This window comes from Orcinus orca, chromosome 7, assembly GCF_937001465.1.
Source record: "Orcinus orca chromosome 7, mOrcOrc1.1, whole genome shotgun sequence".
Classification (NCBI taxonomy): Eukaryota; Metazoa; Chordata; class Mammalia; order Artiodactyla; family Delphinidae; genus Orcinus; species Orcinus orca.
In genome coordinates, this window is record NC_064565.1 from 39,225,855 (window position 1) to 39,242,578 (window position 16,724).

A 16,724-nucleotide genomic window follows, 5' to 3' on the forward strand; every position below is an offset into this window, starting at 1 on the left:
TTTTTCTCTACCACCACCCCTTTCCCTGCAATCTCATTTCCCTCACTAGGGGGAATATTTCGGTAGAATAGTCCAGGCTTGTCTCTGCCTAAAATAGGTTTCAAATGTTGTTTTCTTTGGTGAAGGACTCAGGCACGTTTTAAACAGCTGGAGCTATTGCATATATGGGTTGAAACAAACTATTCAGGCCATTTCATCCCCATGAAATAGAGAAGTAGTAGGAGAAAGGACCAAGAAGGTCAGTAGAGTCTTCAAGCAGCAAACTCTGGACCAAGCTATAGCTGCCCCCAAACTTAATGGAGGGCATCCATGTGGTGGGGGAAATTGGCCTTCAAACTGATGTCCGTTTCCACAGTCCCTTTGTCCATGGAGTCCCGTTAAGTTATCCTAAAGTGCCAGGGTCATCTGTAGGCACGGGCCTGTGTACCAGCCCTAGAGGGGAATAACCACTGCTGCGAAGGACTGCGGGAGCGGGTAAGTGTGGAAGATGGGGAACTTGGTGCAAAAGCGTCTACACACAAAGCTAGAGAACAGAGCTGGCAAACAACAGCTATTGCCACCAGCTAGAGGGCAACTATCGTGTGGATGCAGCGTGCAGGACCCCACCTCCCCATGCCATCTAACCTGAGAGAGCAGTGCACGTCTTGTTTATGCAAAGGCAAAATTACTTCTAGGCTCAGCTAGTGGGTGCACCCTTAGCTCACTGCAAGAGCAGGAGGGACAGCTCTCTGTCCAGGCACTGGTCCTTGTTAATCTCCTTTCTTTCCAGAAAAGGATGTTCTCTGTCCTCCACAGCAGAGTCATTTAAGGCTGCCTTTAATTGGGCGCTTAGAAGAGCCACACTTCAGGCAGTTGCAATGGAGCCACAATTTTGAGCTCTCAGTCACAGAGTTTATCAGGACACAGCTGAGAGAAAAACACTATTCAGGGAGAATTGCTTGGAGGCTGAAGAGTCCATTCACGGCTCCAGAATCTGCATGGGGTGTGGCTCTTGGCCTCAGACATCCAGGTCCATTTTAACCCTTGCAGGATTGTTTATGCTGGATTGCATATGATGCCGTCAGCTTATATAGAAAGTTACTATAAGAAATCGCCAGAGGATGCTCCCTTTTGTATCTATTATAAGGATACCGTTAAGGTGTCTTTCATACCACCTCGTTGCTCTATTTACTCTTGGATATTCTGATTAGGACCAGGAATAATTGTAAATCTTCTGAGCAATCATTTTAGCTAATGGACATTGTGATCTGTGAAGCTGACAAGGTTTCCTAGTTTCACACAGCTATGAAACGCCACATTACTAGGAAACTTACAGCCCAAATGTTATCCTAGCATTTTAGCTACTCTCAAAACCCACCTGAAATCCCTTCTGAAAAAAAGGTGAGGGGTGTAGGTGAGCCAGTAAATATCTAGGTAACTAGTGTATTTTATTTCAGTGGTTTCTGTTTCTTTCTCTGCCAAGGTCACCATTAGTAGCTGATGAAAGACAAGCAAACCTGTTTTCTAATTTGGAGACAAAGTTGTTTTCCTTTCTGCCTCCTAACAAGTCACTCTGGAGTTCAGAGGTCTCTCAATATGCTGATATCAGGCCCTTTTCTTAAGAAACAGGCCATTTTGTTCTTGGGAACACAAAGATAAGGTCAACAAGGTGTGTGGCTATTACTAAATCAATTACCAATTTTCTTTAATTCGGGATTCCAACTACATATTCCATTCACAAATCTGTGTTTATAAACATTAGTCTTTTTTTTTCAAAGAAGATGTTGGGGGTAGAAGTTTATTAATTAATTAATTTATTTTTGCTGTGTTGGGTCTTCGTTTCTGTGCGAGGGCTTTCTCTAGTTGTGGCAAGCGGGGGCCCCTCTTCATCACGGCGCACGGGCCTCTCACTATCGCGGCCTCTCTCGTTGCGGAGCACAGGCTCCAGACGCGCAGGCTCAGTAGCTGTGGCTCACGGGCCCAGTTGCTCCGCGACATGTGGGATCCTCCCAGACCAGGGCTTGAACCCATGTCCCCTGCATTAGCAGGCAGATTCTCAACCACTGCGCCACCAGGGAAGCCCAACATTAGTCTTTTGGTGGTGGGAGAGAGAAAAAAATAGGTAAAGGAAGCCACATTTAGAATAGCAACCCAAGGTTCCTAACAATGGACTCCTCTCATCTAATACTTTGGACCCCAGAGAGCTCGATGCTCTGAGCCTGGTTTACTCGTCTGAGATGCACCAGCACATCACAAGGAGAGAGAACTGCCCTCACAAGGAGAGAGAAACCACCTTCCAAGTGCCCTCACAAGGAGAGAGAAACCACCTTCCAAGTTACTTTTCAGAGATGCTTGAGGAGAAAAGGATGCGCTGGTGGAGGAGGCCAGGGAAGGCAACTGAGAAGAATGGATGTTACGGGAGACCTAAGCCAACAGGAGATGTGCAACTGCAGCCCCAAAGCCCCAGATTCTCCACTCCAACTCTCTACTGAAAATAACATGAAAGGTCCAGCCAGTTCCATGAATGTAACATGGCTTCAGCTGAATGGCAGCTGTGCTGAATTTAAAGTGTGGAATTTCCCAAGGGCAAGGTAGGTGGATTGGGAAGGAGCCTATGTTACCTCCTGTGGACTTGCTCCAACAATTATTTCTCTGTTTCAAACTCAGCACTTTATTAAAATAAGTAGGATCATAATCATCACCTCCATGGAACCTAGTGCCTCTCAGAAATCCAGAGCCCTGAAGTTAAATCTACATAGCTTACTTGCTGTTTGGACACAGATAACTGTCCTCGTCAGATTCATTAGCTCTGTCACAAGAGCTTTACTGATTTCTGGTATCTCTATCCAGAAGCTTGAGTGAGCAGCGTCAATCTATTCCATGTGTGGGGTATTGGGTGTGTTTTCCGGTCAGGATGGGGCAACAAATGAGACAGGCTGTCGGCGTGATTCAAAATTGAGTGTTGTGCACCCTCTGGAGCTATGTGTTTCCAAATCTGTTTCCTCCAATTACATGTGTCTCATTTTTCCTTGGTTAATAAAATACAAAGCTTACGGGCTGATTATTTTTGAGTCTGTCTGGACCCTCTGTGGAACTTGGGAAGTAAATCGTCAACTTATACACAAGGTGGCACCCTGTGATTCCAGCCAGGTCTGAGAGGAGCGTTGCTGCTAAGAGACAGAAGCACAGCCGCCGATTTTTATTTAGCATCTGGTTTTCCCACTGTGGGGAATATAAAGGTGGAAGTAGATGTTTGGCATATCACCTCTGAGCATAGCCTCTGTCCCCATGTCTCAAAGATTCAGAGTTGCCTCAGTAAAAGGGCACTGGAAGCAGGGGGCTGATTCCAGTTGATGGTAATGAATGCAGACCCCACATTCAGATTACATATGGAAAACAAGGAAGCTTTATTGGTACTGGGCTCATTCCTGGGAACATAAGGGGGAGGGGTGGGGATGCAGTTCACATACCAACCCAATTAACTTTCAATTGGGTTTGCCGAAATAAGGAGCCAATTAGAAAGAACGTGACATTTACAAAACTCTGGAGTAGTTGAATAGCAACTGTGTTTACTAGTTTTAAGGTTCCTTTCAAAAGGTAATTTGTTCATTATTTCGAAGCTGCCTGCCCTGATCGTAGTAGTAGTACGGGGAAGTGGAAACTGGACTATAATTTCAATTCTTACAGTTACTTGACCTTTCTAATTTAGAGTACATTTAGAAGTAGTTTTATTTTGATATAGCTTTAAAACTATTTCTAATTCTTGGGTGTTTATATATTACACTTGCTTGGCCAAATTCATGTCCTTTGGAATTGGTCCAGAGAATATTTGAAGTGGACTGATTTTAGAATGACTATATTCAGTGCATTGTATGTGGAAACTAAAATAGACTACTAGGCTGCACAATCATTTGAAACAGGTTTTGATAAAGACATTTTATAACAGGCTGTACTTCAAAAGTTGAAGAATATTTTCTGTTTTTAGCACTAACAAGTGTATGGGTATTCAACAAATAGATTAGAAATAAACTTTATGAAAAATAATATTTGTATACAAATAAAAGCTACTTTCCAAATGTGAAACAGAGGCATTCTGGTTTGGGCACTGAATTTGAAGCCAAGAAAACACAGGCTGTGTCTCACTTGAAAAGTGTATTATGTTATTTGCCTCAAACTGTTTTATTCCCAGCTCTATAATCATTGCCTACAGGGCAAGAGGAAAATGGAGATTTGGGGAAAAAAATCTGCTACGTGGTCAAAGAAAAAGAACAAACCAACAACTACTACAGCAAAAACCCATTCCTGTAATAGAATTTCAGGTTTCACAAAAGTTTCTTTGAATGGCTTTAACTGGTTCTAAAATTCCTAGGCCCAAAAAGAGGAAGCTGAAGAGCCAGTTAGGCCATAAGAGCAGATATTGGCAGCAATGGCTAGGTCAGGTGACAGGCTAAGAAGATATGTGAATTCCAAGTGGGAGTGGAATGGGGTCAGTATCACTGAATTTTTTCAGGGGATATCAGTCAACAACTATATAGTAGGTGCCGGCTATGCGTGAGGCATAGAACTGGGGATACAGTGATAAACAGAGCAGATGTTGGTCCTACCCTCCTTGAGGTTATTGCACCCTTAGGTTCTGGGTTATGCACTCTATTAGCCATTGGTTGGAAGGTCTCAGTAACTTGGATCAGCAAGTTTAGAATGATGAATGGTCAATAAACTGAAGAGCTTGGATAACAGGGTGGCATTGCTGAGAAAACAAGAGTTTTGGAGTCAGGCTAGACCTGGATTTGAACCTACTTCTTCAAGTTTATTATTGTTGAAACTTGGCAAACTATCTGTCTGAGCCTGTTTCCTTATTAGTAAAATTGTAATTGTAATTTCTTCACAGGGCTATAATGAGAATTAAGTGGGATTCTATTAAAATACAATTAATTGAGATAATAGATACACAGTACCCCTAGAGTGGCTGGTATAGATACTCAGTATTTTCCTTCTTGAGAGAGAGTAGCAATAAATACAGGGAACAGAAGAAAGCTATCATTTCTGAACCTGAGAAGAGCCAGATGAAAGCACTGGATGACGCATTTCTTCAACCATTGCTTCCCCCCACCCCTCTCAGGCTTGAATCCAGGGCTGACCCCCTCCCAACAACATCTTGTTCTTCCTTGCAGAGAATTGGAACTGTTCCAGAGGGTAGCACTCGGATCAGGACATGCCCATAAGTTTGAGGAAGGTATTGCTTACAAGAAGTGAGTCACTGCACCTCCATTCTTTAGATGGAAAACACTCAAGCCCCACTAAAAGCCTGAATTTCTTGCTGGGCCAAAGGGGTTAGACTATGCCATGCAGTCTATACCCACCATTTTGCCCTCAAAGCGGGAGGTGGAGAGAAAAGGGAGGACAGGAAGGAAAAAGATAGAAGGGAAGAAGTAGATGAGGAAGTGGAGGAAGAGATGGGGCTTTGATGTCCCATAAAAATGACAGTAGGAATAGGTTTTTTTCTATTCTGGATGTCAGCAAACCATCGACTTTTCTCTGAGCTAGGCAAAATACTTATCAATTATTAGAAAATGGCAAAATGTGTTACACTCTTCCTAGGGATTTTGTAGGAAAACTGTAATGCTTAAAGTCTAACCAAGGAACTCAGCTAAACGAGGTTGATGTCAACAATAGCTTGGTACTTATTTGAGTTAACTGGATTTTCTCTCCTCTTTAGAACTTTCTCTAACCGGTTCAGGCTAAATAAGTCTCCTTTATCTGAACTCTCGCGGCAGTTACGGCCTGTACGACTCATTTGGTAATTACTCATGTTCTAGTGCCTTGTATCGCCTATATAGTTTTCTTCAAGTGATAAACTTTTTTTTTTTTTTTTTGCCGTCATTTATCTTTACGGCTGCCCTGTTCTTCAACTATTTAAATCTCTTGCTGTTAATCATCTGTCCAACCTTTCTGTCATCCCATCAATGTGAAAGCTGCACAGGGCAGGAACTATGTATCTCAAACTTCTTTGTGTCTTCCACAGCACCAATATTTTACACAGATCGGCCACGTTGGAAATGTGTGCTGCCTTGGTTAAATGCTATAAGCTTAATTTTTAAGAACTCTCATATTTTTGAAATCAGAAGTATCTATCATCCACTAAAGAATTCTATGAAGTTTGGGTGACAGGTTCAAGCGCACTTGTTGCATCTGGCAGCCTCAAGCGTTTTTCCTCATTGCCGTTAGCATCCTCCCGGCGAAAGCGAGGATGCCTTACCTTGGAGAGCTCTTTCGGTCAGGTACTAAAGAGAGGATGCGGGGAAGAGGGCTGGGACTGCGTAAGCGTTTTCCCGGCAGGAGAGACCCGGCAGGTCTGCGCGTCTCGGAGTGGGCAGAAGGAATGGACCTTTCGCACCTCTCAGGGATGTGCGAATTGGAGGATGCGAATTAGCCGGCGCTCGGGGCGCCTTGGAGATAAGCTCTTTATAAGTAGAGGCTCGATGGGGCAGTTGTGGCTCCGGTTGACATTTTCCTTTCGCGCTCACAGACTTCTGCACGCTCGCGCTGCTCAGCGCGGCTGTGTTTTGCCCGGCACCGTCCTCCGGGGCACCCAGCGAGCAGGGTGGCGGGGCCGCGGAGGCAGAGGCGCACGCTCGGGGGCGCGGGTTAACTTGCGCACCTGGCACCTGCCACACGGCGAGAGCGCGGGCTGCCGAGCGGAACGCCGCCACCGCCCCCTCACCCGGAGCGGCCCGAGGCTGAGCACGCTCCCGCGGGCCGGCCGCGCCGCGGAGAGAGTGGGTGGGCAGGCGAGGGAGGGGAAGGGAGAGGAAGGAGGGAGGGAGGGAGGGAGAGGGCGAAGCGCGTCCCCGCGGCGGGGGCGCGCTCTCGCGCGGGCTGCCGGGATCGCTCGCCGCCGCTGTGGTAATGTCCGCCATGTTGGCCATGGCGCAGGGAGCGGATCGGGCGGGCGAGCGGCGGATCTAGTGTGTGGAAGCGGCCGCGGGCGGCGGGGGGCTGTTTTCGGGCGGGGTGGGCGCCCATGCTGTGGCCGGGGGCAGTGAGGAGGAGGAGGAGGAGCGGGCCGGCCGCGCTGCACTGAGGAAGGAGGTGGAGGAGGCGGCGGGAGTCCTCCCCCCCTCCCCTCCCGCCCCGCCGCCGCCGCCCGGGCTGTTCCTGTAAGGCGGGGAGACAATGAGTAAACTCTCCTTCCGAGCGCGGGCGCTGGACGCCGCCAAACCGCTGCCTATCTACCGCGGCAAGGACATGCCTGATCTCAACGACTGCGTCTCCATCAACCGGGCCGTGCCCCAGATGCCCACCGGGATGGAGAAGGAGGAGGAATCGGTAGGGACTCGAGTGTTTATTACCCCCCCTTCCCTACTCCCCCCTCCCCTTTGTCAGTCGGGCTTCGCCATTCACAGAGCGCTTTACGCTCGCTGGAGGGCGCCGCAGCCGCTCTAACGCATGGGACCCTACGCCGGCGGAGTAGCGTAAACCCTCTCGGCCGGCGCAGCGCCCGCCCGCGGCCGCCATGTTGTTGCGTCCCAGTGTTGTGATTAGCTCGCAGCGCCGCTTACGCTGCCGTAAGGGGGCCTTGCCGTAAGCGGCGGCCTGGAATGGCGCAGGGGATGTTCTGGCCGCACTTGTCGTACGGCCTCTGTTTACCTTTTTTTTTGTTCCCCCGGCGCGGGATGCGAGGGATCCTTTAACTAGGGAAGATTTCCCCCCCACTTTTAGATTTAGTTTTGCATTGGGCTCTCTTTGAAATGACTTAACGGAAAGTAAAGCGCTTTCAAAACAAACATCATCTTCCTTCTAGCAAGGTAATCCTCGCTCCCCGGCCCGCTTGGGTGCCCGGGATGGAGGTGGTGCAGCACTGCGGCGGGGGAGGGCGGGGGCCGCCACTACCAGCAGGATGTAGCGCTAGAAAGCCGCTGATCGGCTAGCTCCGCTCCGCGGAGCGAGTTCGTTCGGCCTGCCTAGCCGGGACGGCGCCCGCTCAGTGCGCGGCGTTAGAAAGGGACCGGGGATGTTCAGCTGCGAGCCGCCGGCGCTGCGCTGTCCTCGCGCCGCGTTCCGGAGAATTGTCATGTGCGTTGGGGGGGTGTCTTTTAGAAGTTGAGGACCTACTGCATCGAAATTGACAGCTGCATTTTTTATAACAACAGCAGTTTAGGGCAAAAATGCTTTTTCCCCCTGATGGGTTAAATTTTGGATACGGTTGAATTTCACCTGGCTTGACAATGTTTATGACTCTGGAGTGGTGTTACTTGCATGCGAAGTTCATAGTAACTGCAACCTCAAGAATTTCTTCAATGAACCTGTGGTCCCGCCTTATTGTCAACCCCGGTGTGCGTGGATTGGTTCTCTTGCTTCTGTGACTGTCAAAAGAAGGCCTGAGGTTTCTGTGATTGGTTTTCTCTTTTGACTATTAATATTGCAGGAAATGCTTTTATGCTTTTGATTGGCTGCTCGAGTTGTGACCTCATTATATTACCCTGTTATTACTACTTTCTGCTGTGATTGAATCACGTTTCTCGGTGTTTGTTTTTGAAAGCCTTGCACTTGCCGTAGAAAAAGTATGTCCTCAATATCAGATGAACATTCAACTTTCTAAAAAGTAAGCAAGATAAAAACCCAACATTTATGCTGAAGGTTTAGAGCTAAGTCAAATGTGAAAATTCTTTCTGTTTTTAAATAAAATTTATTTCTAGCTTAGCTCAATTTTCCATGGGAAAGATAATTAAAATAAGGAATAGTATGTACAAGAATTAATTTAATTGAGCTTTAAGAAACACAACTTGGGATTCCACAAAGTTACATTTCTATTAATGTTATTTCCCAAAAAGAAAGGTGGCTAATGAGTCTTTTTTTAAAAATTATTTTATTTATTTATTTTTGGCTTATTTAATTAATTAATTTATTTGTTGGGTCTTCGTTGCTGCGCGGGGGCTTTCTCTAGTTGCCGCGAGCGGGGGCTACTCTTCGTTGCTGTGCGCGGGGTTCTCATTGCAATGGCTTCGCTTGTTGAGGAGCACGGGCTCTAGGCGCGTGGGCTTCAGTAGTTTTGGCACACAGGCTCAGTAGTTGTGGCTCGCGGGCTCTAGAGCGCAGGCTCAGTAGTTGTGGCGCACGGGCTTAGTTGCTCCGCGGCATGTGGGATCTTCCTGGACCAGGGATCAAACCCGTGTCACCTTCATGGGCAGGCATATTCTTATCCACTGCGCCACCAGGGAAGCTCATGAGTTTTAAAGTATCAATATTGTATGTAATTACTTGGACCCTATTATTTTGGTTTGGGAAGAACTTGAATCAAGAAACTTGTTCTAGAATGAATAGTTAGCCCCTGGAAGATATATTACTTTTTGCAAACAGTGATTAGCAGTGTACTTATTTATTGCTTTAGGTCCTTGGTCACATAGGTCTTGGTATTTTATCTTAATTTAGAAGAAAACTTGCAATTTAGTTCCTGTTTTAATGATGCATTACAAATAAATGCTTAACCCCCTTACAATTTTGTACTATAATGCTAACCTTTTCAGTAAAACTTGTGATTTTCAATCTAGAGCATGGGTGCTAATTTTTATTATTTTCAGTAGCCTGCTTCAACTGCCCAATTTTAGGTAAGAAGAAATCCAAATTCTGGTAGAACTAGAGTTGCAACTCAGGACTTCTGACTCTTTATCCTGTCTTTTCTGCCTCTTCAGTGTTACAAGTGAAGGTTCTTAAAATCAAAACTAAACAAACTCTGACAGTTAAGATTTATAGTCTAGAGTCTTTTGCTTTCCATAATGTCCAGTTGGGGTGTTTTTTTTTTTTTTCTTTTTTAGTAGTGCATTGCCTTAACCACTCGGCCACCTCGTCCCATTTGTTTTCTTTTTTAAAGTAACATATAGGTCAGAGGACTTGTGCTTCAGTGAGTAACAGCCAATTCAGTTGTTCTGGTCGTATTTATAGGACCTATTAAACATAATTATTTGTTCTCTATATATTCTGCCTTGATAAACAGTTCTAAGAAGCAGTAAAATATAAATTTCATGAATGTGTCACTTGAGTTGTGTTTCAATTTAACTTCCATTATCAAAATATTCTAATTAGTTCCCTTTGTAAGTCTATTCTTTTTAATCACATAACTTGTTAAAAATCAACAACAAAAACCTTGGTTTATGGGTTTATAGTTGTTGCTTGGCATTTCTAAATCATCCACAGTATGTCCTCTTCCTGCTTGGTTGGCAGAATAATTTGACTTCACTTTATGGGCTTCATGGATCCACGGCCCCCATCTCCCTATCCCCACACCCCGGCCATAAGATGAAGGACTGTCTCCGTGTAGCTATTGGACTATTATTAGACTTTGTTTATGTAGTCATAAACTCAGTTTTGAGTTACATTTTGATAATACCTAGGTGAGGTGGTCTAGGTGTCCTTTGGCACTGAAGCACTCTGTCATTGCTGGCCATATCATTCTTTTAGTTCTTCTCTTTTGGACACGAAAGCATACTTCTTTTCTTTCCTTTCCTATGTTCATCGTATTTGCCTAAGGTCTGCCAGTTGGCATCCTCTTATAACTCAGTGTCTCTGGTGCTCCTCATGGCACTTGGTCTAGGTCAGATACTTTAGAGTTACTTAGAATCTAAACAACCAGAAAGATCAGGTAATTGGTATTCTGCTACCTCCCCAGGAGTGTTGTATAATGATAGCTGATGATTTTAATAATATCTACCATTTTTTGAACACTTGTTGAGCTGCAGGTACTGTGCTAAGAACTTTACATATATTATTCCATTTAATCCTCTTTCAAATCAACTTTTTGAGGTATAATCTGTATAAAATAAAACAGACCCATTTAAAGCATAGGGTTTAAAGAGTTCTGACAAATGTGTACACCCATGGAAATATCATCACAATCAAGATATAGGAACATATCAAATACCCTAAAAGTTCCCTTTTGCTTCTTTGCAAGTCTGTCCTTCCAGTAGTTCTAAGCCTTCTTTCACTAGATTAGTTTTATCTTTTTTAGAATTTCATATAAATGGAATCATACATACTTTTTTATGTCTGGCTTCTTTTGCTTAGTGTGATGCAGTAAAGATTCATTCCTGTTGGGTATATTAGTCTATATACTGAATGCTGAATAACATTTCAGTGAATTGATATACTATAATATATTCATCCATCCGTCTGTTGTTGGATGTTTGAGTTATTTCTAGTTTTTGGTTTTCATTTAATCTTTGTAACAGCCCTAAAGTTCTCACTGCTGATAACTGACAGGGCTAGAATTCAAACTCTTGTCCTTTAGTGTAACAAAAACCCATTCTCATAACCACGGTGCTTCGTATTGACTTCTTACAGAACCCCGAATTATCTTCTGAACTGTTATTAAGTTCATTATAGTTTCTGTGAGTAATTTTTACCTTTTATAATTATGGGAACTTTAAAAAGTGATATTGATTTTATTGGAATATTAAATTATTAAGAAGTGTAGTTTTTATCACTTAACTGTGTCTGACTTTTGCTCTAGGCCTTTCACATTTTTTTTGTCTTTTTTTTTTTTTCTTAGAAGGCTTATCAACTTTGATTCTCCATATATTGGCATCATTATGTTTGAGTGTTTATGGTTTCTTAAGTATGTAAGAAATTTGTGGTAAACTATTTTATTTTTTAGATTTTTTCCTAATAGAATGTAATCTCTGTAAGGGCAAGGATCTTTGCATGTTTTGTTCATTAATATACTCCAGTTGCCCAGAACTGTGCCTTAACACGTAACATATGCTTGATAAATGTTTGTTGAGTGTTGGATGAGCTTCTACTTCTATACCAAGAGCTATGTTTTTGTGAAACTCTAGCTCTGTGTGTGTGTGTATGTGTATAATTCATTAGCAGAATTTGGTAAATTACTCTTCCAGATGCTCTTTTTGGTTTCTTACTTTGGAACTATGTATACTTAAATACTAAATCTTTTTATTTCCTCTTGAGTCAGAGGCCTCTTTAAATGCAGAATTTCTTACGCAGAGTATGGCTGCAGTATTGGTCTTTATCTTGCGTTAATTATTCCTCTCATAGGTGTATGTAGCTTTGCGTAAAATACCTCCTCACATTAGAGTGAGCCAAAATCTACATGAAGTATATGATTCCGCTTGTTTTTAAAGTAAAAGACCATGATTGATTTAGATTGCCATTTCTCTGCTCATGTTAGTTGCCTGATTTTTGTCGTTATCTTAATATTTTAAGTGATATTTTGAATGATAGGGTCAGAATATATTCAGTCTTTCTACCATTTCAGAGTTATCTTTGGTACTAATATATTTCATGTTTCATAATAGAAGGGTTCTAGGATATAAAATACAATTTTGTAGATTGATATTGTAAAAACATTACACATTTATTATTTCATCAAAAGCAAATATTGGCCAGGTATCGTGTAAGTGCCAGGCTTTATCTGAATAAGATATTGGAAAACTGTTTAAAGGGGTTTGAATATCAAAAGTATTGTAAAGTTGTGTGCTGAAGTGTTGTTAGGATTAAAAGAAGCGTACGATACAGATCTTGACTTCAGGGAACTTAAATGAGTCATTGGGGACTTAAATGAGTCATTGGGGTCAAAAACATATCTTGAAAGTTAGCAAAAAACTACCAGGTTAAGTCAACCTGACAGACATTTAAAAGAGCATTAGAAAAAGTTAGATGTCAATATAGTGGACAGGAATAAGAGTAAACTGTTGCTGGAATGTACAGAGAAGTCTTCTTGGAAAGAAATTTAGTAATTTGGGCTTTAAGGTTTGATTTTATAGTGTATGTTGAAGCAAATACTTGAGTACAGGAATATTTAAAGCAAGTTCTATGGATGTTAAGTAGACTAAAGGAAGGTTCTTCCGTGTTATATTTTTAATCTATCCTTGTTTATTCTTTTTCCCCTGCTGATAGAAACTTCAGGACGGTAACACTGTTATTTCTGAGCACATTATTCTCGTAGCTCTTTCTCCTTTATTTGGACATGCAGATGGCTTTCACTTCTTTTCTTCCCCTTCCTTTGTTCCCTGCTATATCTTCAGCACTAGAAACTGTTTAGAACATAGACAGCACTATGTAAATATTTGGTGAATGAATGAATAAAAGTTGGGATGGAGATTAGATTTTTGAAAGAGGAGAATTATACCAGATTTTAGATAGTTTTAAATGTTAGGTCCAGGAGTTTGTAGGAAGGTGTAGAACAAAGTATTGAGGTGTAAGTATGAAGTCTGTTTCTAGTTTTGGTTCTGTCCTTAAGGGGCCATATTATCTGGGAAAGTTTGCCTACCTTCTCTGAGCCTCACGTCGATCATCACTACCATCACAGCTACCATTTATTGAGTGTATGTTAGTGAGTGTGTTGAGCATGTGCCAGGCACTTTATTAAACTCAGAGCTCATTATAATGGTAGGATGTGTAGATGCTATTATCTCTTTTCCAGAAGAAGAAACTGAAGCTTTAGAAATTAAGCAACTTGCCCAGGGTCACCCCTACCTATACCAGAACATGGGAGAGCTAGTATTTTAACTCATGCCCTGTGGGTGATTGACTCCAGTGCTCTCATCTTCACCATTGCTTCATCTGTAAAATGAGTGGGTTGAGAACTAGATGATATCTAAAGTTCATTACATCTCTTCTGTTCAATCATTTATTAGCCCATGGGCACGGAGGAGTCATTTGTCTCAGGGAATGATGTTATGAAAGAAACTTTGTAGAGAATGCCTTTTGTAAACATGTTCCTTTTTTAAAAAATGTAAAGGAATGGTTTATCTGTTGTCTTAAGTTTAGATTTCTTATGCATCAGTTCTTTAAAAATGAGGCCTAGGGTTTCCCTGGTGGCGCAGTGGTTGAGAATCTGCCTGCCAATGTAGGGGACACGGGTTCGTGCCCTGGTCTGGGAAGGTCCCACATGCCGCGGAGCAACTGGGCCCGTGAGCCACAGTTACTGAGCCTGCGCGTCTGGAGCCTGTGCTCTGCAACAAGAGAAGCCGCGATAGTGAGAGGCCCGCGCACCGCGATGAAGAGTGGCCCCCGCTTGCCACAACTAGAGAAAGCCCTCGCACAGAAACGAAGACCCAACACAGCCATAAGTAAATAAATAAATAAATTTAAAACTCTGAAAAAAAAAAAGAGGCCTAAAGATATTTGACATGTGGAACCATTAGGTTGGTTTCAAGTAACAGAAACCAAATTTGATTTCTTTAAGGTTCCTGGGGGTTGTCTCACAGGCACCAAGGAAGGTTTGAACAGTCAAGGCTTGGCTAGCCAGGAACCAGGGCAGCTGTGGGCCCTTCAGCAGCAACTGACATTAATATCACTCAATTCTAGTAATTCTCGACTTTTGAGAAGTAGTATAGGGTAGTGGTTAAGTGCATGTATTCTGGAGCCAGACTCTATGGGTTTGAGTCCTTGGGCAGATTAATTTCATCTGTAAAATTTCATGGGGATTGTTGGGAAGATGAATTGTAGTGTGCTTGGAATAGTTTGTGACATGCAGCAAGCATTCAATAAATATTAGCTATTATCATCACTGCTGTATTTCTTTTAGCTTCAAACTCCAGATTCCTTGCATAGCTCTAATCCAGAGGGCCGACTTTGGAGGAAATATCAAGAAGTAAGGGATGGAGACAGTGATCAGTTCTTTGATGATGCATTCTGAAGATGGGCATTAGGATAATCTCCTAAATCTCTGTCTGTTGAGATGTGGTTATCTTATATCAGAGTTTTTAACAAGTATCAAGATCAATGTCAGACACTTCTGAAGGCAAGAATTTTATAAAGTTACACTAAGGAATCTATTGAAATAATGCCCAGTTCATCTGTCAGAAGATGACTTTCATGTGGTTGAATGTTGTGTTTAACCACATTGTATTAAAGTTTCACACTATTTCATGCAAAACAAACAAACCGACAAAGAAACAAAAACAAAGCCCTCCAGATTCCTGAGATAGAGGACATTATTGATTTAGCTTGTATCAGGTATCTATCTACTTCTAAGTCAAGGAACAGGGGAAGTTAGTATACAAGTGCTGTTAAGGGCTACCCTCCTGAGAATGGGGCTTAGCTAGGGAGCTGCCCTGAGAGACCTACTACTGGTGGATATATAACATCATTATTAGAAGTTACGAAGTTAGATTGGTTTAATCCGTGGTTTGACCCAAGGTGAATGTGTATACTTAGTTGTGTTTTTGCAAACCTCAAATTTGTAAGGTGTTCTAAGGAGATTAGAATATTTTGTATTATGGGTTTTTTTTTTGTTTTGTTTTTTTTGCGGTACGTGGGCCTCTCACTGTTGTGGCCTCTCCCATTGCGGAGCACAGGCTCCGGACGCGCAGACCCAGCAGACATGGCTCATGGGCCCAGCTGCTCCGCGGTATGTGGGATCCTCCCAGACCGGGGCACGAACCTGCATCCCCTGCATCGGCAGGCGGACCCTCAACCACTGTGCCACCAGGGAAGCCCCTGTATTATGTTTTTTAATGAAACTTGAATTAAGGACTGTAGAAGAAGTCTCCAAAATCCTTTTAAAGAAAGCAAATGTTCCACACTTACTAATATTCAGAGCAGTAAGGGATGAAATTTTCTGTGACTTCAAATAAATTATTTAACCTTCCTGGCCCTTAGTTTCCTCATTTCTGAAATAGAATTGGACTGAGAATTGGACTGAATGATCTTTAAAGTACCTTTGGCTCTAAAAATTACTTGCTTCTTTGAATTCACATGTCTACTTACTGGGCATATTGTACAGAATGTAAATCAGATGAGAAGAACTAATAAATGAGAGACTGAATATTAGGAAGATATTAATAGGTAAAATTTAACTCTTTAACACTATTGGAATGCTGTCTATTTGGTTTAGAGTTCTTTTTTTATGAGGATCAGTTACATTTATCCACTATCTTGTACTATTTTTTCCTAGAGATCAAGAGAGCAATCCACTCTGTGTGTTTTGCGTATGATCAGTTCCCTTGCTTTCATGAAATTTTCACTATCTTTACTACTATTACTGATTGCTATAAATGTTTTGAATTTTGGTATACTTACAGCTCATAACATGAGTTTATTTTAATTTTTTAATATCTCATGTTTTTCACTTGAGGGGTGTGTGTGTATGGGTACGGTTATAGCATGACAGAGTAAGTACATGTGAGAGAATAGACATTTATTTTCTCACGTAGACCAGATGCCTTAAGGATGCTTTCTTCGTTTTATTCAGCACAGGCTGGATACCTACCCAGGCACTTATGTGATAGAAAGTTTGTAATACAGACATTGACCATGATCCTGGCACTGGGATTGAATTTGATTGTATTACTAAATATACAGTTGGGCATCTTATTTCATTTTAAGTAGAGGTGAAGTAGAGAAAGTAATGGAAGCATAGGGGACAGCATGAGGAGGAAAGGATGATAGGTAGGAATAAGCCATGAAGCAGACCCATGTAGATAGCAGAAGGTCCATTATAATTATTTGATTTTTATCTTAAAACTGATTTTTTGCCTTGTCTACACTTAAATGGAACAGAACTTCAGATTTGCCTACTTCATTATGCATTACTGTTCTTTGTGGGATTAATACTGGAGGAAGAGGGCAGTCACTTCCAGATTCTCTCTACCACCATTTCCTTATATCTGCTTTTAGGTTTCTTTTTTCTCGTCAGCTAGTTTTACTTGCAGAGGAACTCAGAGTGGAAGAGTCTGCCTGTCTGTTAGCTCTCTAACTCGCATCCGTATCTTTGCTTTTCGCTTTCTTAC

The 16,724-nt window shown here is 42.5% G+C and overlaps 1 protein-coding gene across 2 annotated transcripts in view; it reads left to right on the top strand.

Moving 5' to 3' along the window:
• The first annotated feature begins 6,856 nt into the window (after positions 1 to 6,856).
• The window catches only part of EPC2 (enhancer of polycomb homolog 2), a 107,667-nt gene continuing 97,799 nt past the window's right edge, over positions 6,857 to 16,724 (top strand). Inside the window, exon 1 of one of the 2 annotated variants that reach the window (XM_049712488.1) lies at positions 6,857 to 7,305. In XM_049712488.1, coding sequence (XP_049568445.1) covers positions 7,153 to 7,305 — 153 coding nt within the window. In that variant the 5' untranslated portion in view covers positions 6,857 to 7,152. The remainder of the gene's footprint in view (positions 7,306 to 16,724) is intronic. The other variant, XM_049712487.1, reaches the window with a different exon arrangement.